Source organism: Elaeis guineensis, chromosome 7 (genome assembly GCF_000442705.2).
Source record: "Elaeis guineensis isolate ETL-2024a chromosome 7, EG11, whole genome shotgun sequence".
Taxonomy (NCBI): domain Eukaryota; kingdom Viridiplantae; phylum Streptophyta; class Magnoliopsida; order Arecales; family Arecaceae; genus Elaeis; species Elaeis guineensis.
This window is the reverse complement of record NC_025999.2, coordinates 98,540,837-98,566,430: the sequence shown is the minus strand read 5'-3', so window position 1 is coordinate 98,566,430 and position 25,594 is coordinate 98,540,837. Positions and strand designations below refer to the sequence as shown.

Below are 25,594 nucleotides of genomic sequence, written 5' to 3'. Positions count from 1 at the left end.
ATTTTAAGTAAGTTCGAGTTTAATATTTATTTGAATCATAAATAAATCAATCCATTCAAACCTATTTATTAAATAAGTTAGATTTATTTTTATATCCTGGATCCATTTAATTTATTTAATAATTAGATATGATCATAATCTAATCTATTCAATCCTTTTAAGATATATTTAATATATTCAAAATTTATTTAATTTATTTTTAATCATATTTAATCTGACCCACTTGACTTATTTAATCTATTTGAATCTATTTAAACTATTAAAAATTTAGTTAATATATTTAATTTGTTTAATTTGGATCGATCTATTTAATGAAAAAATTATATGAATCGAATCATGATTTAATAAATAGATTGAATTTAAATTTAAATTTTTAATATATGTAATAAATTAATTGAATTTAAATTGATAAATTTTATTTCACTGATTGTCACCCCTATACACCACCCATGACCGTAAGGCAGCTTGTCAGGAAGTTTGTGTTTGCAGCAAAAAAGAGGCAAATTTTACTTCGTTTATTTATAGGCGGCTCTTATTCAATGATCTCGTCACGCATCATGAGCTCACGTAATCCCAAAATTTCCGCAAATTGTTCATCCGCCAATGATGGTATGATAATAGTAGTGACAGGTATCACGCTAGAATGGAATGCGAGGTATTATCTAATAATTGCAATTGTCGCAAGGGTCAGTTTGGGAGGTTGTCCGGAGTAACTCATGTTGTTTAGAAGGAATATCGAAGAAGGAAATGAAAGTGATGGAAGAAAGTAAAAAAAAAATTCTTCTATGATCTTTCTCTTAAAGAAATTAATAGCCTTCCCTCGAAGAAATTAAAGAAAGTAATGATGTTTCTCTTAAACCTGTGTATTATCTAATCTTTAAGAGCGATGTTAGTGAAATCTAAAAAAGTGATGATTAAAAAGCTTTTCTATGGGCCCAAATTGATGTTATATTGATGAAAGCAAACAACATATTAACCGTCTCTCAAATTTGTCCCATGTTTAAAGTGACAAAGTGTTTTCCATGTTTGAGAGAATAAGAACTTGCTTTATAGCTCTAGAAGGATACTACTTGTTATGTGAAGCATGATTGGATGCACCACCAATCCCTCCTCCCGCAAAATACACACACACAAAGCACACAAGAACCATGAATGTTGATGGTTAGCTTACTAGTTATTTTAATTTTGTGCATCTCCCCAGACATAAACAGTAGATAATTCTTCTTTTAATTGAAAGGTGCGATGTTATAATGTCCATAGAAGTGATTTCTCTTAACGTAACGTTTTTGTTACTTTCAAATCATGGAGATCTATGACGCAGATTTATTCTTCTAATGCTGCACGGCAAAATCAATCTCTAAAAGGTTTGTTATCTTTCTCGCACAGCAGTCTCCTTGGAGTTTAAAGATTCACGGAAACAAACCTCAAGGTTAAATTATAAATTCAACAACAACGTTATTGTTCTCATCCTGAGTAAATTATAAATAAATGGGCATGATGATACAACTCCATGACATGATGCTAACAAACAAGTTTTTAATTTATATGATTTATACTAAGTGGACTTGGTAGTCAATTTATCCCTCTTCCTACTGCCTCAACATTCATCACAAACCAAAAACTAATGGCAACATGCAGGCCCATGGCCAGCCCTACCCATTAAAAAAAAAAACAATCACATCACCACTTTTACTTTTTTAAATAAACTGGATATATTATACTATTTTAGAACAACCACATCCAGAAGAATCAGCATCTAGGTTCCAAATGAGGTTAAGAAGTTTCATAATTTAATATGCAGCACTCCACATGGACGGGGCAAGAAGCGCGTCCGAAATTAGCAGCCAGAAACCTAAACAAAGAAGGAAATCAATGAGAATATTAATTAGAGCATGGAAGATCAAAAAGGAGAAGCTTTTTGCACTAACAAAAAGACCAAAGACTAACACACTCTTCACACCCTGCCGTGCATAATACATAAGCCAGTGGAGCCAGAAAAAACCAAAGACTAACGCATTCTCCACACCCTGCCCTGTATATGGAGCAAAAAAAAAACACAAAGGCTAACGCACTCTTCACGCCCGGGAGAGTATTTTTTCCACTTTATTTTGTCCTACATACATAAACCAGTGGAGATGGTATCCGGGAGATGCTCACTGTAAAGGAGATGTGCAATAGGATGAGAGGGAGGGGTTGCATTGGGGCTCGCTGTTTTTAATAGTCTTTTGTTTTTTTGAGCGTATACTATCTTGTTTAGTGGCAGAAGATTGCAGCAGGAGAGCAAGAAGGGGTTGGGTGAGGGAGGGGGGGCCGAGAGAGAGAGAGAGAGAGAGGAAAGTACCGAAGCGAGTGCGTGGAAAAGGTTCCCCCTTCGTGGGCAGAGGAATCGGCGAATCATGGGAGGATGCGAGGGCGGGCCCTGTGGATTTCTCTCTCATAATACCCAGAGGTACGAGCGAAAGCCCGCTCCTTTTTCCTGTTTCCGCCATGATTTCCCCCGTTGGAATCTGGCGTCCGTGACGAATTCTTTTTTCTTTTTCTTTTTTCTTTCGCTGAATTTGGGTGAAAAATCGATCTTTTCAGGGTTTTCTCTTCTTTTTATCGTTTTCCTTGGCTCTCCCAGCTTGATTTTGTCGAGAAGGGATGGCTGTTGTTTTTGCCTTATTGAACAGTCCTTTGGAATCTGGCGCCTTTGAAGAATGCTGGTTTTTTCGCAGATTTTTGGGTAAATAATCGATCTTTTTATTTTTTATTTTTTGTTCTTTTTCCTGGCTTTAGTCGGCTTTCCCGATCCTGGAATTGGTAAAGGAGGGATTTTTCTTATTGTGTAGTTTGGGATGCGGGATTTTATTTGGGTTTGGGGAGAAATAGGGTTCCATTTCTTGTTGGGGATTTGTTATCCGAGTTCTTAATAGGAAGGAGCGTAAGGACGTGGGCCTTTGTTTATGGGAGGTAAGGGTACTGGATTTCATGCGGGTTTGTCGGAAATAGGCGTTTCATTGTTTCTTTCGGTGTTGGGGTGGTAAAATAGGGATCTTGGTGAAGGGGGGCCGTGTCTAAATCTACCCTTACCTCCTCTTTCGAGGGTTATTCTTCACAGAAGAGGCAGCAATGGGGCTGCAGTCTTTTCTTTTTAGCTGTTTTTCATGCTATTGCTTTTGCTTTTGGATGCTGGTTTGCGTGTTGGTTTTGCATAGAGATACGGTTTTGTTCTCAAGATTTTCTTTGGGAGAAAAATGTTAGGAAAGGGACTCGCAAGGAACTTTCCTGCTACTTATACAAAGAATGTAATATTAGATTTTGTTGTTTAACCTGGGAATCCAATCTGTTAAATCTTTGATTTGATTTTTTATTCGATGTTGGTTCTGATATTTTTTCTCCAAGATTTTGCTTTGAGCCTTCTTGATTGTTACCAGCAGTGAAAGGTCGGATTTTTCCTGTGGTTTCTGCTCTTTTATTTGAGTATCTTCACGAGGTGAAGTGCATGAAGGCTATGCCTTGAATCTCTGGAATTTTGAAGTAAGATGCCCCTGCTTGTATTTATATGCTGGTCGTTAACTAAAACTTGTAAGGATGCTATTTCCATTTGGTTTTGCCTTTCACTCTTCTATTAATTTCTCTTGAGCGCATTGCCTTAGATGTTTTCTCCCATTTTCTCAGAAGGAACGTCTGGTTGGACCTGAGTTCTTATGTACCTAAAAGTTGTTAGGTAAATTTCTTCTTATAAATCTTCATTCTTATGTATGCATTATAGCACTGTTCTGTTATAGTCCTTGTTTGATTCTTGGCTGGAGAAAAAAGATAACATAATAACTGTGCTCTCTTAACATATTTTGTTCGCCATAAGCAAAGGGGTACTTTCTAATGTCTATTCGATCACATGAAATTCAGGGTGAGACATTAAGTTATATGATTCGGTATGGTTCCATCTGGGTAGCACTTTGCAGGAGCTGGATGTGAATATGTTGGTAGGGACATGCTCCGGGCAAGTGAAGCTGATATCACTGCTCTTCTTCTGGTCTTGGTTGTGCTCCCTTTGGTCACTTACGTTTTACTTGGAATATGGAATGAGACTTCGAAAAAGAAGGCCAGGATAAGTATGCTTGCTCAGCTTGCTGCTGAGGAAGCTCTCAGAGTTGAAGCAATGGCATCTGCTGATGTTTTACCAGCTGGACTTTCTTTAAAAACTGGTTTTCATGAGTGTGCCAGATGCTTTTCTCCTGCTACAACCCGCTGCTCTAGATGCAAGTCTGTCAGATACTGGTATGAGTGTTTTTATAATTTTTTTTCCTTTTTTCCCACTTTGTCTGCATCATTAAGTAGGTCATTTTATTCTTAAACTTGTTCTTCAATGTTCTATGTGCATTATGCACAATCATCAATTTTCACATGATAAAATACTGAAATCTTGCATGAATTTTCCTCGTAACTTAGCTGTGATTCTTTAGCTTTCTGGAAGTATTTGTTTATTCATGAAATTGTTCAGAAAGCTCTTTAAGTAAAAGCTTTTTCGGACAACCATTAAAATAATGAGGCTGCTTCTGGTACAAAAATGATTATTGAATCGGTCTTTCAAATGAGAAAAATATGATCATCACATGTTTTACCTGAGGCCAGATTTTGGATAACTAAATATCTTATCCTATTAGTTTTTATCATAGGAAAGGAAAGCTAGATTTTTTCTTCTTATCAATTTTTAATATGGTTGTTGATATAGCCTATCATGACCCTTCTTTTAGAAGAACTAAAGAAAATAGGATATGATAAAAATCCTATGTGGAATCATCACTAGTTTGTGATTTTGAGGGTTTTAGGCGCATAAAAGATTGAATCGACAAAAAAAATGCACTTCTTCCATTATTTCTGCAATGGTAAGGGATTCATGGAGCTTATTCAGCAGATATTTCATATTTGCTAAGTATAAAACCTTGTCCTTTTCATATCTTGAACGGAATTTGTGCTATCAATCTAGTGGTGTTCATCCATATGAGTTGTTGAAAGGTAAGTTAGGAAACCTATAGATTATATTCTTCATTAGAGCGTTGTTTTTAAAATTCACGTTGATTATTGTGCAAATTGAAAATATCAGAAAAACCAAAGCACATTTTGGATGAAAAGTTTTTGTTCAGGTGGCCACGTTTGACCTGTTTTAGACTAAACATTTTGAATTGAGTTGACATAAGAACATTTGATTTAATGTGAATAAAATAAATCCCAACATACAGTTTTTAGGGCAGAGCAAACGAAAAGAACAAAAGATTGAACTTGCTGACAAGGTGGGTAATACAGAGTTGAAGTGTCGTTTATCATGCAGATTGAATAAGGCCATGAAACCATTGTCAAAATTTGGAGACTAGATTTTTTTTCCTTCCTCCAAAAGTATTGTACTTTATGGGCAAAATTACACTCTACATTAATAGTGAGGGAATCATCAAGCTTATCTTTAGTGTGAGTTGGTAGAAAAAGTGGTCTTCAATGAGAAAATTCCTCTGGTTGGGTATCTTTGAGTTGGATTTGCTTTTCTTACTTTAAGATTAAAACTCCAGTGCCTGACCTGTGCCATGGAGGGTGCCTCATGTCAATTTTTAAAGCTAAATCTCACTTCCGATAAGAGTGTCTGTCTGCAATTTCTGCATTATTTTAATACCTGATGAAAGGTTGGTCATGTTGGCATTTTCACAAATAAATTTGATTGGAAACTTTTCTCTCTAGTATCATTTCATAAAATATATCCTGCGACAATATGGCATCTATAAATCTGTTTTAATTGTTCATAGCATATCCTCTCATGCAAAAGAAATCAAACACTTGAACATGGTAGTTTATGAATGCATTACTGGTGTCTGGCATATATTTTAGTATTTTCTGCAGCTTAAGATTGAACTCGCTGCTATACCCAGCAGATTATGTGCAGAATGAAATGTCATATTTCTTTGTAGACTTAAGATTGTCAAGAATTGCTCGATGTAGTTAAAGATGAGGAGAAATGCTTGATGTAGTTAAAGATGAGGAGAAATGCTTGATGTAGTTAAGGATGAAAATAATACTTACAAACACTATAAATAATGTTAATTGATAAAATATTTTTATAATAAAATTCAAATTTTTTGCCCTCTTCACTGGTTTTCATTGTTTTCAGTTTTTATGCAGAGGAGTTCAAATACACTTGTTCTCTCTCTCTCTCTCTCTCTCTCTCTCTCTCTCTCTATGTGTGTGCGTGCGCGCGCGTGTGTGCGTGTGTGCATGCGTGCATCTGCGGGAAACCAAATACGCTTGTTATTTAAAGAGATAAGGATTGGCGTCTTCTTCTCAATATTTATGATTTTCTAGGTGCAGGAAAAGGTGAAGATTGTACTTACAATCACGATGAATAATGTTCATTAAGGATCATATTTTTATAACAAAATTCAAACTTATAGCCCTCATACCTGGTCTTCATTGTTTTCAGTTGTTATACTGAGGAAAACAAATACACTTGTTATTTAAAGAGAAAGGGGTTGTCATCTTCTTCCTCTCTGTTCTCAAAACCCCTGGCTGTAACTTTATTTCAATTTATAATGCAGAGATTTTTTCCTCCTCGCAACTTCAAATGTTAGCTCATCACATTTTGCAGTTCTGGAAAGTGTCAAATAATACACTGGCGGCTGGGGCACAAGCAGGAATGTCAGCAATGGCAAGATAACAGCTCCAATGTTTCTGGTGACTTTTCTCTTACAGAAGCAGTTCAACAGAATTCTCATTTAGATGGCCTCAAATCATCATTCCTTGGAAGTGATTTTGAAGAGTCCCTTCATGGTGATCTTTGTGGTAATGTATCAAGTGATCCTTGTGTTATGAAAATTGATGCATCTCTAGATCCAGCTGCAGGAAGAAATCTGTCAGACAAGCGTTCCCATAATAGATCAAAAAGATTTTTCTTTAAAAGTGATGAAATTGCTGCACGTGCATATGATGATACCATTATCTGTGACACAGATTCTCACACTGAATGTTCAAGTTCCTCGTTTACGGAGTTTTCATCAAAAGATGCTCCTCTGGAACATAAGGTTGTTGCCATTTATGCTGGTTTCTATAATATGTGCTTCACCGATTTGTAAACTATAATTGCTTCTTTGCTGCACTGTCTAACTACCAATGTTTAACCTTGATGGTTTCAGTTAGGAACTGTGAACTTCACACCTGATGATGAAACTCATAGGATTCAGGACACCAGCAGTTCGTCCACCATCAAAAATAATTTGCATCAGTCTCATAAATTAACAGATGAAATTAGAAATGGACTTAAGACAAGCAGTTCTCCTGGAATATCAACCCCATCCCATGTGGAGAGAAATAGGATCAATGGATGTGGCATTGGTGCTAATACCGCTTCAGAGAAAGTTGAGTGGTCTGAAGGTGGATTTTCTTCTGCTAGTTCAGCAGTTGACTTGATCTATTCAGCTGAAAAGGTTTCAGCTAAAGGAGCATTGTTTTTAAAAAACCTCCATACACATTGGGGGACACAACTTCTTTATCACAAAAATCAGCTGAAAAAGCATCAAGAGAATACCCATCTCAAGGAATAGAAAGGCGTGCCTACATGGAAAATGAATCTAGTAAGCTACCTAAAACTTGTTCAGTGATCTGTGATGGCATTTTCTTGGCTTTAATTGCCTCCTGTTCAATTATGTTCTTTTGTTCTTCTTCTTCTTATTATTTTTTTAACCTGTGCAGGATGCCCTCAAACAAATGTTTCACGGGGCTGCAAAGAGATCTCCAACATGGAAGAGGCAAAAGTGGCAGGATCAAAGAAACACTCAAAATGTCTCAAACATAATCTTTTGAGTTTGATAAATGACAATAAGAAAAATAAGGTGATGGTTTTTCTGGAAATGCCATATTTCTTTTCCAATTATGGACAATTACAATCATAGTTTTCTTCCTTGAAGACAATAACTAAATGCTTTGCATTTCACATTCTGCATTTTTAGGTGTGCCAGCTGTTGTTTCCTTATGAGGATCTTGTCAAGTTTTTTCAGTGTAAAATCTGGGGCATATCTCCGAGGGGGCTTCTTAATTGTGGAAACAGGTACCACATATATAGTTACTTTTTATTTGGATGATGGCTTTTCCCTAGAGATAGGAAAAGCAGGCTGTAGCATATTTAGATATTTACTAATCTTATCATGGTATATTGGTGTTAGAACACATTGCTAATAAGCAAGACTACAACAGCTGACTTAATTTTTGTTTATTCTCCATGCCCAGAAATCGTTGTATTGATTTCCTAAGGATAGCTTGTGACCAATTTCCATATTTTTGGAACATAGTTCTTCTCTCATCTATCAACTTATCCTGTCAAGCTTCAACAAACTTTCGAAATCCATTTACGTTTTCTGATCCAGTGAAGGAATGATTCATTCTTTAATTTCTGATCCCAAAGAATGATTCTTGAGAGATTTTTGCAATAATTATAAGAAATATCATCTTGATAAAGCATACGCTCCATTCTAGAAGTTAGCTTGTACAATGTGAAGATTGATATTTGTCTCATCTACCAACTTAAACTATAACATCAAACTTGGAGAATCCCTTGGAAGCTGATTTAGGAGTCTGTACAACTCCAAAGCAGGTAGATGGTGGCCCCCACTTTTACTTTATGTTTTTGGAGAATTACTCTCAATATATATGGCCTTTTTGCAAAGAGTATAAGATATCCTCTGAATCAACAACATGGAAAACCTATAAACCGAAAATGAAACCAAGGATGTCTTGGTTTAGACAAGTGTATCACATTTATAAGGTTGATAATTTAATATCTAGATATAGTGTTGATAAAACCCTCATGCTTAATCTGACATGACAACAATCCTTATTTTATAAGGAAGCCATACATTGAAGATCTCTGTTATGCAATTCTTTTTTTTTCCAGGGCCTCCCTTAATGTATTCAGATGCTTTTCGACAACATTTATGCAATTTAGGATCACCTAAATGATGATATATCTGAAAGATCTGCAGAATTAGATCCTTTTGTCCAACTTCACTCCTCTGGATTGCAAGACATTCTGTATTCTAAAGTATCAAATTCTACCTTACCTCGAGAGTGCAGATTGTGAAACCATTATACAATAGATGAATCATGAAAGTTCTTTAAGTTCTTATATAACATTTCGGTATCTGACCATCATAGCCTGTTTCATGCAGTTGCTATGCTAATGCTGTCCTGCAATGTCTGACCTACACAAAACCTCTCATGGTGTACTTGCTTCAGAGGTCGCATTCAAGAACTTGTACTACTCAGACTCTTGCCCTCATTCTTTTAAAATAAAATCCACAAAAGCCAGATCGCTTATCTAGATGGTTAGTCTAATTTTCATTTGTTCATTCTATGTATGTTAGGTCGGGTCAAAGGTTGGTGTCTCATGTGTGAACTTGAGCAGCATGTTTCTGTGCTGCGGGAAGGTGGAGGCCTTTCGTCTCCCAGTAGGATCCTTTCAAACATGAGGAATATTGGATGTCGAATGGGTGGTGGTAATCAAGAAGATGCACATGAATTTCTAAGGTGCAATATGTGAATGTGGCACTTCTTTGCCATGCTTAGTCATTAGTTTGAAAATTCCTTGCATTTAGGTTTAGTTTTGAAGTCTGTTTAACTCTGTTGCTGCAGAAAAAATGTAAAAAAAATGTCTTATGTATGCCATGTTGTTTCATTAATGCTTCCTTATACAAAATACAACCAGGCTTCTAGTTATGTCTATGCAATCTACGTGCCTTGAGGAATTTGGTGGTGAGAAGGAAGTAGATCCAAAATTGCAAGAGACAACACTAGTACAACAGATTTTTGGCGGTCGGCTCAAGTCAAAGGTGAATATCTATTTTTGACTTTTTTGCAGTATTCATGTTGTTTAAGTTGATGATAGTTTATAGTATTATAAACACAAGTTGTCACTGTACTAATTGATTTACCTGATTGAAACAAGGTTAAGTGCCTGAGGTGCCATATAGTGTCTGAAAGATATGAGAATATTATGGATCTTACATTGGAGATACATGGTTGGGTTGAATCTTTGGAAGATGCACTCACACAATTTACAGCTCCCGAGGATTTAGATGGAGAGAACATGTATAGATGTGGAAGGTTTGGTGATACTCCTTTTTTTTCATCATCTAAATTTAACCACTCCTTCCTCCCCCCCGTCATTTCTTGTTTCAGTTTGATTTTACCTTTGCTTTTGATGCATAGGTGTTCTGCATATGTTAATGCCAGAAAGCAGTTGACATTACATGAGGTGCCAAACATCTTAACGATAGTTCTGAAGAGGTTCCAGGTACTAAATTGGTTTCTGGTTCTTCTTTTGTAGGATGATGCATTGTGCTAAACAGAACGAAGATCATTTTATGTCATTCCTTTCACTTTCATTATTCAGATAGAAGCCTTCTGGATTTTATATGATACTGCTACGCAATTTGTTACTGCAATTTCATCAATGTTGGAAAATACACTATGCTGTACAGTGCCCTGTCACTGCAAAATTTACTGTTATTGTCAAGATTTCTCTGTGTTATAAATAGAAACATATAAAGCTAGGCTCTAGGAGATGTTGCTTGTTATAGATTTTTAAGTTTTCTGAGGTTTAATAAGGAGTGCATGTACAAAGGTATACATACATTAAAAGAATGAGGAAAGGGTGGCAGGTTGGGTCCATCAAATTAACCCTTGAATGGAAAATTAATTAATTTTCATTAAAACCTTATCGTATGGTGACTATGAGTATGGTCAATTTTGGAAAGAAAATTCTGTTGAAAAGATAATGCTGACTTGTCCAACTACCATTCAGTTATCTATCGGGGGACGGTGTGCATCTTATGGCTTAGGATGTGATCTGTCAGTCGATCAAGGATGGGGGTCTTAGTATCCGTTGGTGGGATGTGAGGCTCTGATCGTGAGATATGCTACCAGATTCTTTTTTCGACCAAATAGCCTTTGGAGCATAGTGATAAGGGCTAAGTATGATTGTGGACTTTGTGCACAAACATCTAGGTGAGTCAGAGTAGTTCATTCATATGGAGGAAGATCTACTCTCATGATCCAAGGTTGATGGCTCATATCAGATGGTTGGTGGGGGATGCCAGACTGCAGACCTTCTGTGAGACCCACGGATAGTTGACTTCCCACTAAGCTGGTGGCGGACTTTTGTTAGAATTGATGTTGGGGAGTCCATGAGGGTTTGTGACTTGTTCTATCCTAATGGGAGGGGCTGGAGTATTGCGGTGGTGACTCGCTTTTTAGTGATTAGCTGGTTGAGAGGGTGCTCTCCCATATGGTTCCTAGCCATGGTGGCCAGGATTTGAGGGTGTGGAGATCGTACTGTAGTTCGAGGGTGGTGGTTCGAGACCTCTATGACATGTATAAGAGCGAGCTGGTTAGGCAACTGGATAGTGCTTGGATCTGGAGGCTTAGAGTGCTTCTGAGAGTATATTTTTTATGGAAGTTTGCTTAGGGGCGCTTTCCTACCATGACTATGCTGAGGGACAGAGAGATGGATCTCCCACCCATCTGCCCGTGTTAGAGATGGAGGATGAGAGACTGTGGGACATGTCTTGTTCCTCTGCCTTAGAATTAGATTGATTTGGTGGTTGATCGGCCTCTTCTTGGCGGTTGCCTTAGCAGAGATGCTGGTACAATTTTTCCTTAAGGCCTTGCAGTAGAGTGTTGGCACCGAGGCTACTAGATTTTTAGGCACCCGAGCTACCTACATTGCTTACCATATCCAGTTGATCAGGAACAACACTATGAGTCGAGAAGGCATCCTATGAGGTTTATCTTGGAGAGAGCTTTGAGTCAGGATGCTGAGACTATCCATCCATCATTGATGATTTGGCCTTGATGACTACAGATTCTTGGGACTCTCTTTCTGCTCATACAGCGATCCATAAAGTTTTCATCATCTGGAAGACCCCACCCCAACTTGCCTCAGGGTCAATTTCAATGGCAGTGTGATCGGTAGTAGAGGAGTTGAATTTGTGATTCGTGGGTTGGGCTGGAGGTTGGTGGCTGTGGGTGGTGGTCATCTTTTTAAGCTATTATTCCGGAAATGGAGCTACGGGTAGCCTGGACGGGCATTGCATATATGAGGCTAATCTTGGGAGCTGATCACCTCGTCATAGAGGGGGATTCAGCTACGGTGGTGGGGTGGATTCAGGGGTACACGAGGGCAAATACCACAAATCTGCTTCTGTGTGATATGTGGAGGCTGATGAGGGAGTGTATTTCACTGGATGCTTGGCATATCTATCAAGAGGTGAACAATGTCATGGACTGGGTTGCCCCCATTGTGGAGCATTTTGGGGAGGTGCTATGGATGGATGCGGGGGCTGCTCCGATGCTGTTTCGTGATATTTTGTTTCTTTGACTCTTTTTGTTGTATTCAAGGACCGTCGAACTGGAATCGATGGCCATGCCAATCGACCGGTGGTATGGTTTGGTACGGTTTCGTATTATTTCGTGTCGGGCCGAACCGACAGGGTAGAGAAGGGGAGAGGGAGAAGAAAGAGGGAGAAGAGAGGAAGAGAGAGAGGGGAGAAGGAGAGGGCTTCCGACGATTGCCGAAGGCCATCTGAGGCTGCGCCAAGGGGCCTGAGGGCCGTCAAGGCCGGAGGAGGGCCTCCGCCCTCATCCCATGTAAAACAGGGGTTTGTCCCTATTTCGGCTTTTTTTTTTTGTGGATTTTATCGTGCGAAGTTGGCAACGTATTTGGGTTACCAACTTCATGCGATAAAACCAAAAAAAATCATTTGCTGACTTTAATCGAAATTATTTAAAAAAGTAAAATAGGTGAAGTCGGCAATGGGTTTATCGACTTCGCACGATAAATCAAAAAAAAATCTAAAAAAATAAAATAAGCGAAGTCGGCAACAGGTTTGCCGACTTTGCATGATAATATCTCAAAAAAAAAAGCCAAAACAGGGACGAACCCTTGTTTTGCACGGGATGAGGGCGAAGGACCTCCTTCGGCCTTGGCCGCCCTTAGGCCCCTCGGTGCAGCCTATGACAGCCTCCAGCAGTCCCGGGAGGCCCTCTCCTCTCTCCCCCTCCACTCTCTCTCTCCCTCTTTTCCTCTCTTTTTTCTCCCTCCTTTCGAGACAACCGTCGTGTTGTTTTTCATGTCGGGATCGGACCGATTTCTACGGGTATGGTTCGGCATGGCTTGAACTATCCGATTCGAAAAATGCTGGTTGTATTCATACCAGAGTTGTATGAGTACTTTGTCTTATAAAAAAAAAAGAGGTGCATGGTCATTTTGCAAGCGAAATGTTGTTTGATAAAACACATGATTTCTTAACATTGATTGATTCAAAATAGCTTGATCATTAAAGCTGTAATGGTTGAGAACTATAACAGTTGGCATTATGCTAGCTTAATCGTAGATCAGGGTGGATTCATGTGGATCCCATTTTTTAGGTCAGCTAATCCTATAGGCTGGTTCTCTATGGTCATCCCTCTACTAACGTTAGATGCCTGTCAACCCTAAACTGAGGATTGCCGACCATGCTGAACGTATCAAACTGGCCTATTCAGGGAGTATCAAACCAAAACGGTTGGTTATTGGCACGGTTTAGCACATTTCTTTGAAATGGCAAGTTCTCTTCCTTCCGATAGGCTCAAAATCCTTGCCTCCTCTCTCACTCCTCAGCTTCGAAATGGTAAGTCCTTCGGCCTCTCTCTCTTTTCCCTCCCCAAATCTGATTTCCTCTTTTCCTTCCATCGGATCCTCCCTATTGCTGACTATATCCTCTTGATTCGAGTACTAATCACCCGTTCTAGCAGAATTCTAGGGTTTTTGGGGTGCTTGGAGCTGGATGATGGCCCCGATCCTCCTTGGATGATGATGGTGACACCAACATTGGTAGTGGTGAGTCCACTACCTCTTTCCTTCTTTGTGGTTCCAGTATGCTGCGGTTTGGTATGATACAAATTGGTTCTGTACCATATTGGTCACTGGTTGACATGCCTATTGGTACCGCATTTGCAATCGTTGTCCCAAACATCTGACCATTGTCTTCAATATAGTCACACCAGATCGGTTATACCCCAAGAAGATTTTTTTTGCTTTGTCAGGTTAAATTTTGCTCTGGCCGTTTTTCTTCTCCATGTCGCAACTTCTATGGCCTAAAAAAATCCAGATGCATATGATCAATTATATCTCTTGGTATACAAATATAAAAAGAAAAAACATGAATCATAATTCATGGTATGCACATCTAATGTTATCAAATGGATATAGAGGGTTGATTCTCTCCATACAGAAAACTCAAACCATGATATTGAAATTGAATTTCAGATTGGTATCTTATATATATCAAATAGACCTACTTCTTTGAGAATATTTATATATAGGTATCATTAATTATATAAGGTCAGACGTGGTATATTTATAGCTGAGAAATGCTCTTTTTGGTTAGTGCACATGTGTGTTTGTATACACAATCTGTCTCCAGTCAACAACCTTTTGTATCATATGAATGTAGTAATCTGATGTGCAACCATTTCTAGACCTGTATGTGATGTGCAACCATCTCTGGACCTGTACCTGAGCGGAGAAAAAGTTGAGGCATATCATGATATCTAATATTTAATGTCGTGTACATATTATGGTATCATGGGACCCATCACATACTTCACCCAAAGCAGCAGACACATCACCTATATATGTATTGCACCTGCCAAGATAGGAAAAAGGTATTCAAAGCCATCCATTGGCTTAAATATACTATTAAAGATTCATGATGATTTGGGTGAGATCAAAGCACTTGTTAAGAAAGCAATTGAAGCAAATCAGTGGATTAGGAAATTCTTGAAGAACATGGTAGAGCAACAATTGCAATTTGGTGAAGCCTGGAGAAATATTGGGAAGATGCTTAAGGAGGCCATAGATATTGTTATCGAGAAGGAGATTGATAGTACTATATGTCAGGCTTCTCTAAGATTTGACATCAACATTTGTGGAGGCGAGATGGATGCAATGAAATCAAGATGCTGGTCCAATTTGTGGTAAGCATTGGGAACAATCCCATGTACTTGCTACAAAGATGAGGAAGTCAGTTGGCCTCCATTAAAGCACAAAGATCAACCTTAAGGATGAGATTGCTAGAAGAGAGTGTAATGTTATGTACTTATTTTATTAGATGCTAATAGATTAAAATTATTATTAGATTTATGGGCTGGTGGTTTTGTCATTTAGTTAGATGTTATTTTAGAAGTGTTCTTGTGCATTGGGTTTCTAAAGGTAATTATTGATGTAAAACATATATGTTTTTTAATTGTTACGAGTGGGATGAGAATTCAATTTACATTGCGTTCTTTTGGAGAATTAGGATCGAACAAGATATATAGAGGTTGCGTCCCCTTCAAATGAACCTTTTTTTATCTCTTTTTTCTATTTCAGCATTCTGTTTGGATTAGGGATGTGAAATTTCATTAATATTATTATTCTGTTGATTTAAAACATATTTAGTGATTGTATTTTCATGAACAACTAATTCTTCCAAATAAATCTATTCTACATATAGAAGAGCAAATAAAATTCTATGCAAAGGTAATCACAACATTTAGATCTTGTTAATTTGATCCTAGCAATCCATAGCTCTTGTATGTAATTAACTTAATTCTAACTTGAAGAGTTGAAGGCGAGCTCGATCCAAGGGGAGTAAGCTTCAACCTTTCTATTGAGGGTTTTCTTTCCCATCACAATGAAGCCAAGAAAAATCAAATCCATAGCAACAAGAAATGGACTCAAAAAGTCCCTTTGCCCATCCTCCTCCCGCAACAATTAGTGTTTCCTCTAGGGCTCATGACCACCTAGTACGTTGGGCTAGATGAGCTTAATTGGCTCAGCTATAGAGTTACACCTCTACAATCTCAAATTGATTGTGGTGGAAAGTGGAGAGCAAGGAGAAAAGTGGAGAGATCGGTGGCTCGGACTGTTGGGAAATGAAGAGGCAGATCACCTTATGATCCAAATGTAGGATTGCAGAGCCATCCGATTCTTGCTTCATGAGAAATTTCTAACCCATGTCAAGATCAACATGGACATCTTGATGAGAGAGGAGATAATTGAATGGATCGGAATCATATGGATACTACAAATCTTTGTTAAGCTAGAGGCATTGATTAAGGCAATTGGGACAATTCTCCCATTCCCCCCACCCCACAAAAAAAAAAAGAACTCCTGGATTTTAATGAAGATGGTTTGTATCTTGAGAAACAAATCTGCAGTTGTCTCATAATCATCCGAATCCTGTTAAGGTAATGCATAATAGTAGCTTAGTTATATGGGTTCACATGAAGAATATGATTTTTGCAATTGCATATCCTATGCCATTTTGGCATGCCCATCTGATCTCTCTAGCCCATTCTCCACATCCATTATACTATAGAAGCAAATTGATTGAGAGTTAAGCAATCTATTTCTGGTTGATTTTTTTTTTTTTGTCAATAATTATATCTAATTGGTTGCTTTCTATAATAATCATCTAAAGGGAAATGGTTTGCCTCACCGTCAGGGGGGAGTAGAACTAGGAAAAGAATGGTGATTGCATGTGTAATTTTTTCAAACCCAGATGGGTCAACCAGGTCTACTTGCTTGACCTCTCACCCACTAGCCTTCTTGTGGTTAGGTCAAACCAAAACTAGGAATAACAAAAAAAAAAAAAATGCAACCTGGCCAATTCAAATGCTTGACCCACTACTCTGGATCAGTTACACGTTCGAAATAGCTGTGCTATACCGCTTTGGCTCGTGCTTAGATGGAATTGGAAGAAAAACAAAAAATTGATTCTTGGACGACCCCCGCGGCGACCCCTGCGGATCTTGCTCTCCACACAATCTCATTCCTTAGCCTCTTCCCCACGTGCATGCATTTTCACTAAAGCTTCTTATTGGATCAGTAATCGTCATCAGAGCAGGAAGCCATACAGATGTAGTTGCTGCCATAGGGAACAACAAGAAGCTCTGAACCACCATTTGGATCAATCCCAATCCCCTTTTCCAAATCCGTTGTTGTTGTCCACCCACAACGATGGACAATGGAGCAAAGATGCTTCTATGGTCGTCTTTGCTATCAAGGATGCATCGTTATTACCATCAAGGAGAGCATTAGAGAAAGAAAATGCCAGACTTTGCTATCAAGGATGCATCGTTATTACCATCAAGGAGAGCATTAGAGAAAGAAAAGGCCAGAAGGCAACCTACGTTGGGTTGTCATGAACAAGGAAAAACTTTCATTATTGCTTGGATTTATAAGAATGAAAGGAGAAGAGAACTGGTAAGAAAGAAAGTTGAAGATAGGGAAGAGGAATATGGCTTCGAGAGGGATAAAGGATAGGGAATGTGGAAAAGAGAGAAAGGGGCAAGTGGAGAGATGTTTTATCCCAGTTATGGTGGTCGGCCCACAATTACACTATGATCAAACCACGAACTCAAGACCTGGCCACTGAAATTTTGGGTCCATGGGTTCAAAACACTGCATGGTGCATGCATGATTCCCATATTTATCACTCTTCATCTTCACCATTGCTTTTCAATTCTAATGCAGACTTGAATTAGTTTTAAGAGTTTGAGTTGATTTTCAGCTCCAATGTCAAGCCTCTCATTATTATTCCGACACATGATGACAAAGAGATATGTTGGTGCCATGTACCTAGGTTATTTTTAATTTTGAACCATTTTTTCTGATCTACATTTTTTGTTTGCTAGACCTAGATTGACAAACAAAGTCTTTATTTTATTTTCTAAATGAGTTGCACTAAGATGATGGATTTCTTTTCGCTTTCCTATGATATCCTTTAATGTCCTCAAGTCCTCTCAATTTTCTCCTCATCCATCTCCTTCCATATTTCTTAAAATCACCAACACCATGTTTCCTTTTGATCATACAATTGATCAAATAAGCCTGGTGCTACAGCTTCCATTTTATCTATCTTATCTCCATGATGATTTTTGAGGAATTTCGTAATAAAAAACAACTATATGTTATGCCATGAAGTCCCTAAGGTATCATGGACTAGAGGATAGTTTTGTAACTTTTGGTGAATGTTAACCTTTAACCAGGATTAAATGACTATAATCATGGTTTGGGCTAACACCTGCTAATGGTAGTGAAACACAAGGGTGTCGATGCAAAAGGAAAAGGAGAAGGGACATTAACACAAACTGCAAAATTCAAGGGTTATACATGCAAAAAAAAAATTGCTGTTTGGTTATTAATTTAACTGGTTTATTGAATCAGATGTAACATTGTTTTGAGCAAAGCCAATCTGACTTGGATTCATATAGATCATATATAAGACTGTACCATATAAGCATAAATAAATATTTGCCATAAGTAATTTCGACCAAGAAATCTTTCTAACTGTTAGGTTTATAATGTATCGTCATGACTGTTTAAAAGAATATAAGCTCTAGCAAATCTTAAATTGAGTTAAAATGTAAATTTTTCTGTTGTGGTGTCGGAGGGAGGATATCATTAGTCCCACATTGGTAGTGAGTCAAAAGAGACTCTAGCTTATATGAGATAGGACATTCTCTTCTTTGTGAGGTGCCTTTTGAAGGATAAAACCGTGAGGTCCCGTGCCATGGTGGCCAGAGGCTGAAGTGGATAATACCTCATGTATGTGGGAGTAGAGACCGACCCGTCTGAGCCATGATCCCTTGATCGCAACATTGGCGCTAGAAGAAGGGCCGATGTGCCTCTGACAGACTGTAATGCACCTCCCACCTCCCCGCAACTTTGCCTAGAGTCCTTGATTGGGAGGCTTTGTTGTGGTGTAGGAGAGAGGGCATCATTAGTCTGACATTGGTTGTGAGTCAAGGGGGACTCTGACTTATATGGGATTGGATCTGCTCTCCCTCGTGAGGTGCCTTTTGAAGGACAAAACTGTGAGGCTCCATGCCATAGCGGTCAGAGGCTGAAGTGGATAATATCTCATGTATGCGAGAGCGGAGACCGATCCGTATTGAGCCATAACCCCTTGATCCCAACATTAGTGTGAGCGGAAGGGCCGATGTACCTTAGACGGATTGTGGTGCACCTCCCGCAACCTTGTTCAGAGTTCACCTTGACTAGGGGGCTATGTTGTGGTGTAGGAGGGAGGACATCATTAATCCCACATTGGTTGTGAGTTAAAAAGGATTTTGGCTTATATGGGATGGGATTTCTCTCTTCCATGCGGCATCTTTTGAAAGACCAAGCCATGAGGCCCGATGTCATAGTGGCCAGAAGCCGAAGCGGACGATACTTCACATGCGTGGGAGTGGAGACCGACTCGTCCGAGTTGTGAGCCCTTGATTGCAACATTGGTGCTAGAGGAAGGGCCGATGTGCCTTTGACGGACTGTGATGCACGTTCTGCAACCTTGCCCAGGGTCCCCCTTGATTGGGGGTTATGTTGTGGTATAAGAGGGAGGGCATCATTCATCCCACATTGGTTGAGTCAAGAGAGATTCTGGCTTATATGGTATGGAACCTTCTTTCCCCCATAAGGTGCCTTTTGAAGGGCCAAACTGTGAGGCCTCGTGCTATAGCCGCTAGAGGCAGAAGCGGACAATGCCTCATGTACACATGAATGGAGACTGGCACGCCTGAGCCATGAGAAACTCTTCAAAAGGCATGTCAATTGAGAAACTCTTATTCATGCAACCTTCCTGTTGACTTCTGATTCAAATTGAAATCCCATCCTAGCCATGTTAGGAACTTTTTTTTTTTTGATGCAACCAAATTACTTGTTGCTTTTTACCAAATACATATTTGCATGCATGCTTTCACTAGTTGAAATGCAAGTTCTTTCTATAATGATGTCCCAAGTAGGGGCTGAAAAACAAGTCAGCTATGGATCACGGTGATATCCATATCTATATCCATATTCAGTGAATAAGAAAAAAATTTAAGGATATTAAATTTTTATACTTATTTGTTCAAAATGGATATGAATGTGAATTGAGCATTTGTCTTCAATATTTCATAAATGGTTGCGGATATGAGTTGGATATAAGTTAGGATATAAATGGGATGCTATGCAATAGGTTTATAAATCAAAAGGCATGCATATAAGGCACATGAAATAATTAAAATTGGAGAAGATTAATATTGGCACTATCCCATAGCAATCCTGCTTTGATGCATTTGTTTTATAGTATATAAACTTTGAATACATATGCATTAAAACTTTGGAACTTTAAAGTACTATTAAACCCATAAAAAGTGTTGTTTATTGATGTGTTAATAGCATCCTTTGAAAATAATAGTGCATTAGTAGTCCCATGTGGGGGATCTTTTTAAAAATACAAAAAAATTTAGCCTGATTCCCATGTCTCCCCTTCTTAGTCGCATGCACTGCAGATGCCCATTAATAGTGAGTAATATAAATGTGCTTATAATTTGTTAATAATCTTTAGAGAGGAAAAGGCAAAAGGTGGTAACTTACCAAATTTGTTCGATTCAAACCAAAGAAAATGGGTGTAGGAATGGATGGAAGGTTGGACCACGCCACCTCTCCAGGAGTACAACTGATATAATTTCAAACATGCCAAAACTTAGAAAAAAGAATATAACTCAGAGTGCCTCAGATTTATTATTGCCTATTATCATGTTTTGTCTGTTCAATTTGTGAAAATCTTCACCCCTTTGCCAGCTATTATTGCAGGAATCCCTATTCAGATTAAAGTAAAAAGGAAAAGGAATGATCCGTTCACCTATGTCATAAATCTTCTCCAAGCCTTCATTAGATAGGACTTTGCTCCCTTTTAACCTTCAGATTTTAAAATCCAAAGGAAAGAAAAAGAAGAATCCGTAATGCCTATGACATGAGGTGCAAATAGGCAGGAAAGAAAGGGTAGCTTGTTGACATCATGGCTGCGGATGCTGAGAAGATGAGAAGTTAATTGTGGATGGATCATGGGTGCTGTGAGGATGGCTCGAGGGGGATCTGGAAGTGGGTGACCATGGATGGGGAGCCAGGAAGCAATCCACAGAGAGTAGAGATCAGCAGTCAGTGGATGCCACTGGCCACTGGGGTTACCTCTGTTTCGACATCAGAGCAGTGATGTGGCTATGGTGGCTGAGGCATGGAAGGTGAGAGGGCTGGAGGGAAAGAGGGTTAGAGGTGAGGAGGGCTGCACTGCTGTGACTTGGGGAAGATGGAGAGGGATGTAGGAAACTAAAATAGAGGCCCAATCAGGTTACATGTTCACACAATTCCCTATGAAATTCGGATATCGGATCCACATCCAGGGAAAAAGGGTGAACTAATAACAGAACTTGAATCCAAAGCTTTTCTGGAAGGTGATAGAAATTTGAATCCTCCTTGGATACCCTTCTGGCTTATCTATAGATCTAGATCCAGGTGGATTTCATCTGACCTGTTTTCAGCCCTTTTTCAAGCATATAGCTAGATGCCTGAAGTGGTTATTAAAAAAAGAAAAAACCAATAGTATAGTTTATTGTTCAAATTTATAACTATTTGAGAATTCAAAAATTTTTCTATGTAATGGAAATTACAATATTATCACCTTCATTTTACAAAGGGCTACAAGTGTCTAAAAGTTGCTTCTCATATCAAAATTTATATTGAGAGCAAATTAGATGGAACCTTCCATGATAAAGTAGCATATATTCCTGTTAGCCCAGGAACAAGATGTCTACTACAATATTATATTTTTGACATCTTTTGTTTACTCAATGATATAGAATCTATACAGAGGATGGCTTAAGGAATGTAAACAACAGAATGCCAAGAAAAGCAAAACAAAGGTGTTTTATCGTTGTATTCTGAACTGTGACATGATATTAGACACATTTTGATTGCCCATGTAGGGTGTAAAGGTGGCATGTTCTGGATCACTTAATGCTACCGTTATTTTAAGTTCCGCATACATTGTTGAGCCTGGTGTTTCCAAATTTATGTACTCTTTATGCAGGAATTGTGCATTATCATTTTTTGGTAGCTGTATGTGTTTTTGTCGTGCATTTAATAAGACCAACCTTTTTCAAGTCATACGCAAAAATTAGTAATACTAATTTGTGTCGAATTGTGTCAAAATAGGTCTCCCATTCAACTTTGATCTAGAGAACATCATCTGAAATTTTGCATAATCTTATGTTATTGTGGTCTCTGGTGTCCCTAACTTTTTGATTAGTTCATACAGTAAGCTTGAATCATAATTTGACCCTTAAAAGCTCACAGATACATATAATAGATGTTACATGACTTATGATGCTGTGCTCTTAGATTATAGTCTTATGTCTAACCCTGCAATATTTTGTTCATTATTGCTTGCAATTGGATGTTTCAGCTTTCAGTAGTTTATATTTGTATGGATCTATCAGCTTTATGATCATTGCTTTAATTTCTAACCACTTAATTTCTTGTATAGTTACTTTGATTGTTGTGTTTTGCTTAATTAGACAGGAAACTACGGCAAAATCAATAAATGTGTTACTTTTCCAGACATGCTGGACATGATCCCATTTGTGACTGGGACTGCTGATAATCCTCCCCTGTACATGTTGTATGCGGTTGTTGTACATTTGGATAACCTGAATGCATCATTCTCTGGGCACTATGTCTCCTATGTCAAAGATCTGGAAGGAACATGGTTCAGAATTGACGATTCCGAGGTAAATTATGGTTTATGAGGATTTTATCTGGCTTTATTAATTGGCAAAGGTGGTGCAATGCATGCATGTAGTACCTACAGCATTATTATCACATCTATATTACATAGTTATATGGTTCTGAAAGTTGCAGCTTGAACTCATTTTCTGGTATTATTGCTTTCACATACTTGATGCCTAGAGCCACTCTATTCCATAAAGCAAAAGTATCTCTATCTCAGATCCTGTTCTAAGTATATGTATGTGCATCTAGAGTTGTGACTGCCCTATAGTTCTTCAGTGTCAGTTGATTTTGTTTTGCGGTTATGCATCATATAAAAACACCATACCAACATGTTTTAGGTCATTTGCTGATAATCATGTTGTATTTAGTAATTCATTATGTTTGCAAATGTGACTGTGCTTTATCATTATTTTCAATTTAACTAGTTGATGTGGTGAGGGTGATGCGGGAAACAATGTCTAAGTTATGTGGTTTCATTTACCATTGCCATTGCTTTTGGAATTTGCAAGGTTTGTCTATGACATTATCAACACTGAAACAGTTGTCCCAGCAGAGCACCGCTAGCAGGGCTTATTTATCACAACAATTTAGAGAAAAGAACTCAAAAATTGAAGATATCAAATACTCATAGCCATGTTTTGGTCTTTTAGTAGCATAAAAATCTCATTAAGTTGTAGATCAAGGTCCACAGCTCATTTACGGTGTCAAGTTGCTAATCCTAAAGAACATGGCACTTGATCATTGAGAAATACGGCGTACTAATTTGACTGTGAGCCTCAAACGCCACCTTCGAACCACTACCTCAACTATTGCTTGGTTGTACTTACAACAGCAACTGAGCATCCCTTAGTAAAATGGCACTGAAGCACAACTCAGAGCCAAATGGCACCCGATACCTTAAATTCAGACGATTCAGTCCAATACCTTGACTATTGGCTAGTAATATCTGTAGCAGTACCTTTTACAGCAAAGAAAGTTGAGCCTTTTCCTGATAAAATGGCACTGATTTGGGGCACAACTCAAAGCTGTAAAAGGTATCAATCTTATTTCCCCTCACATGAATCCGTCCAATGTCTGGCTTACGCCGGGGATGTGGATTTCTTGGTGTATATTTTGGTAGAAAAGCTAAGGACAAACTAAATGCTGGGTGCAGGTTGATAGTCCTGTATTACAGAATCCCAAAAAATGGAAGAAGGTGAGACAAAAAATGGCATCATGAATGGTCCACCAAATCAGTTTCCTTAAGCTGGTTAATTGGTTATGTCAGTAAGCATACACTGTATGCTAGTATTTAAAGTTGATCAAATTTTAACCTGGTAGGAACTCAAACATTTTTTATAAATCTTTTTCACTAAGCTTGACCTCATATTTTGCTTCTCGTTTTCAAACAGGTGCAGGCTGTACCACTGAGTCAAGTTATGTCTGAAGGTGCATACATGCTATTCTACTCAAGGTATGTTCTATGATATCTTATCATATTCTATTTGCTGGACACATTCAGCTTATGACCATCTAATATCATCCAGGTCTTCTCCACGTCCACCAAGAGCTTACATTGAGAAAGTATCTTTACAAGCTTATGCAAAGCGTGACCCTTCAAAAACCCAAAAATCTCCAAAACATGGGCAACAGAAACAAAGTAAAAGCCAATTGACCTCAGAAAATTCAGGATACATGCAAAGTGATTTCAGACCAGAGTATAGGGAAGGCATCGTCAAAGATCAAACGGACTACATGATACAGTCCTCAAGCAGAAATATCCTCCCAACAGGGGGAACATATGAGTATTCATTGAACGTGGACTTCTCTGATGCTACATCTAGCGATTGGTCACTTTTTACAAGCTCTGATGAATCATCCTTCACCACCGAGAGTACCAGAGATTCGTTCAGCATGGTGGATTATGGAGACAATGCTAACCTTGATCCCATTTCTTCTATATTCAGCCCCTTCTATGTGCCAGAGTATTCCTACAGCAATGGCATTTCATGTACAAAGTTCTCACCTTGTAGGCCGCAGACAAGATTCTTCTCGGAGAGCATGGGTTGTGTGATGGATTCTTCGATGCCAAGTCAATCTCTTGGCGATGTACATAAAGAAAGGAATCTAGAGCAGCTCCTTGCTTTTTCATCTGAGTCTTTATCTTCGGCAAGCAGCTGTAGTCTGTATGGTCGGTACCGAAGCAATACCAAAGATGGTTTTGTTCGAACTTCTGGATTTTGTGATCTGTAGTGGTTAGCTTCTATTAGTTCTAGTGGAACCCTCTTGCTGTGGTTGATCCCAATCTGAGCGCTGGCCATGCCTCATATTTTTTAATTGAGCGCGGCATGAGCTGATCATAATGCAATTGTCATGGGGGATGCAGCAAGAACCTATGTACTTGAGGAAGTAAATTAGTGGACATTCTTAATTTCATTTTAGGAATTTAGATAATGTTCTCATGGTGATGGTCAATCATATTGTAGTATCCATTCTCACACCCTACTTATCATGCGTTTCTTTAGCTTTTGCGATTCCCAGATTTTGAATGCTTGGAAGTCATATATTTTTCTCTTTACCAGTAAAATATTTGTTAGTTCATTTAACTAACGGTGGTTTCTTCGGTTCTTGCATTTATTTGTTCTGTAAGTAATTTTGAGATAATTATAATACAGCAACAAAGTCTGTTTGCTGGATTTTTTCAGATCTTTCCCTTAGGGGTGGCCAAGTTTTTGGACCTGTTAGATATCCGATCTGACTTAAATAGGATGGGTTTTATCCGATCTTAAAGTCTGATGGATGGATGGATGGATGGATGGATATGATTTGTTTAAATTTTTATATATAAAGTCTGATTTAAATTTTTATATATAAAGTCTGATAGAACTCTAGCCATGATTTGTTTAAATTTTTATATATAAAGTCTGATAGAACTCTAGCCATCGTATGCCTTTTTCTGTT

The 25,594-nt window shown here is 38.3% G+C and overlaps 1 protein-coding gene across 1 annotated transcript; it reads left to right on the top strand.

The window, feature by feature from the left end:
• Nucleotides 1–1,992: 1,992 nt before the first annotated feature.
• Nucleotides 1,993–25,108, top strand: LOC105048156 (ubiquitin C-terminal hydrolase 15). The gene is made up of 17 exons (XM_073261029.1): nucleotides 1,993–2,449; nucleotides 3,420–3,567; nucleotides 3,661–3,709; nucleotides 3,892–4,263; nucleotides 6,614–7,046; nucleotides 7,158–7,563; nucleotides 7,620–7,631; nucleotides 7,714–7,853; nucleotides 7,971–8,068; nucleotides 9,186–9,271; nucleotides 9,381–9,543; nucleotides 9,722–9,845; nucleotides 9,962–10,119; nucleotides 10,225–10,309; nucleotides 22,441–22,653; nucleotides 24,046–24,107; nucleotides 24,181–25,108. Exons 4-17 carry the CDS (start codon nucleotides 3,977–3,979, stop codon nucleotides 24,884–24,886), a joined length of 2,973 nt encoding a protein of 990 aa, XP_073117130.1. The 5' UTR covers nucleotides 1,993–2,449; nucleotides 3,420–3,567; nucleotides 3,661–3,709; nucleotides 3,892–3,976; the 3' UTR covers nucleotides 24,887–25,108.
• Nucleotides 25,109–25,594: the final 486 nt, after the last annotated feature.

What these genes read in the sequence shown, in the direction of transcription:
- LOC105048156 (XM_073261029.1), top strand. Translation starts at nt 3,977, where the DNA reads ATGCTCCGGGCAAGTGAAGCTGATATCACTGCTCTTCTTCTGGTCTTG. An exon ending in AACATGTATAGATGTGGAAG is followed by an intron (nt 10,120 to 10,224) that starts GTTTGGTGATAC and finishes TTTGATGCATAG; the next exon opens with GTGTTCTGCATATGTTAATG. An exon ending in TAGTTCTGAAGAGGTTCCAG is followed by an intron (nt 10,310 to 22,440) that starts GTACTAAATTGG and finishes TTGCTTAATTAG; the next exon opens with ACAGGAAACTACGGCAAAAT.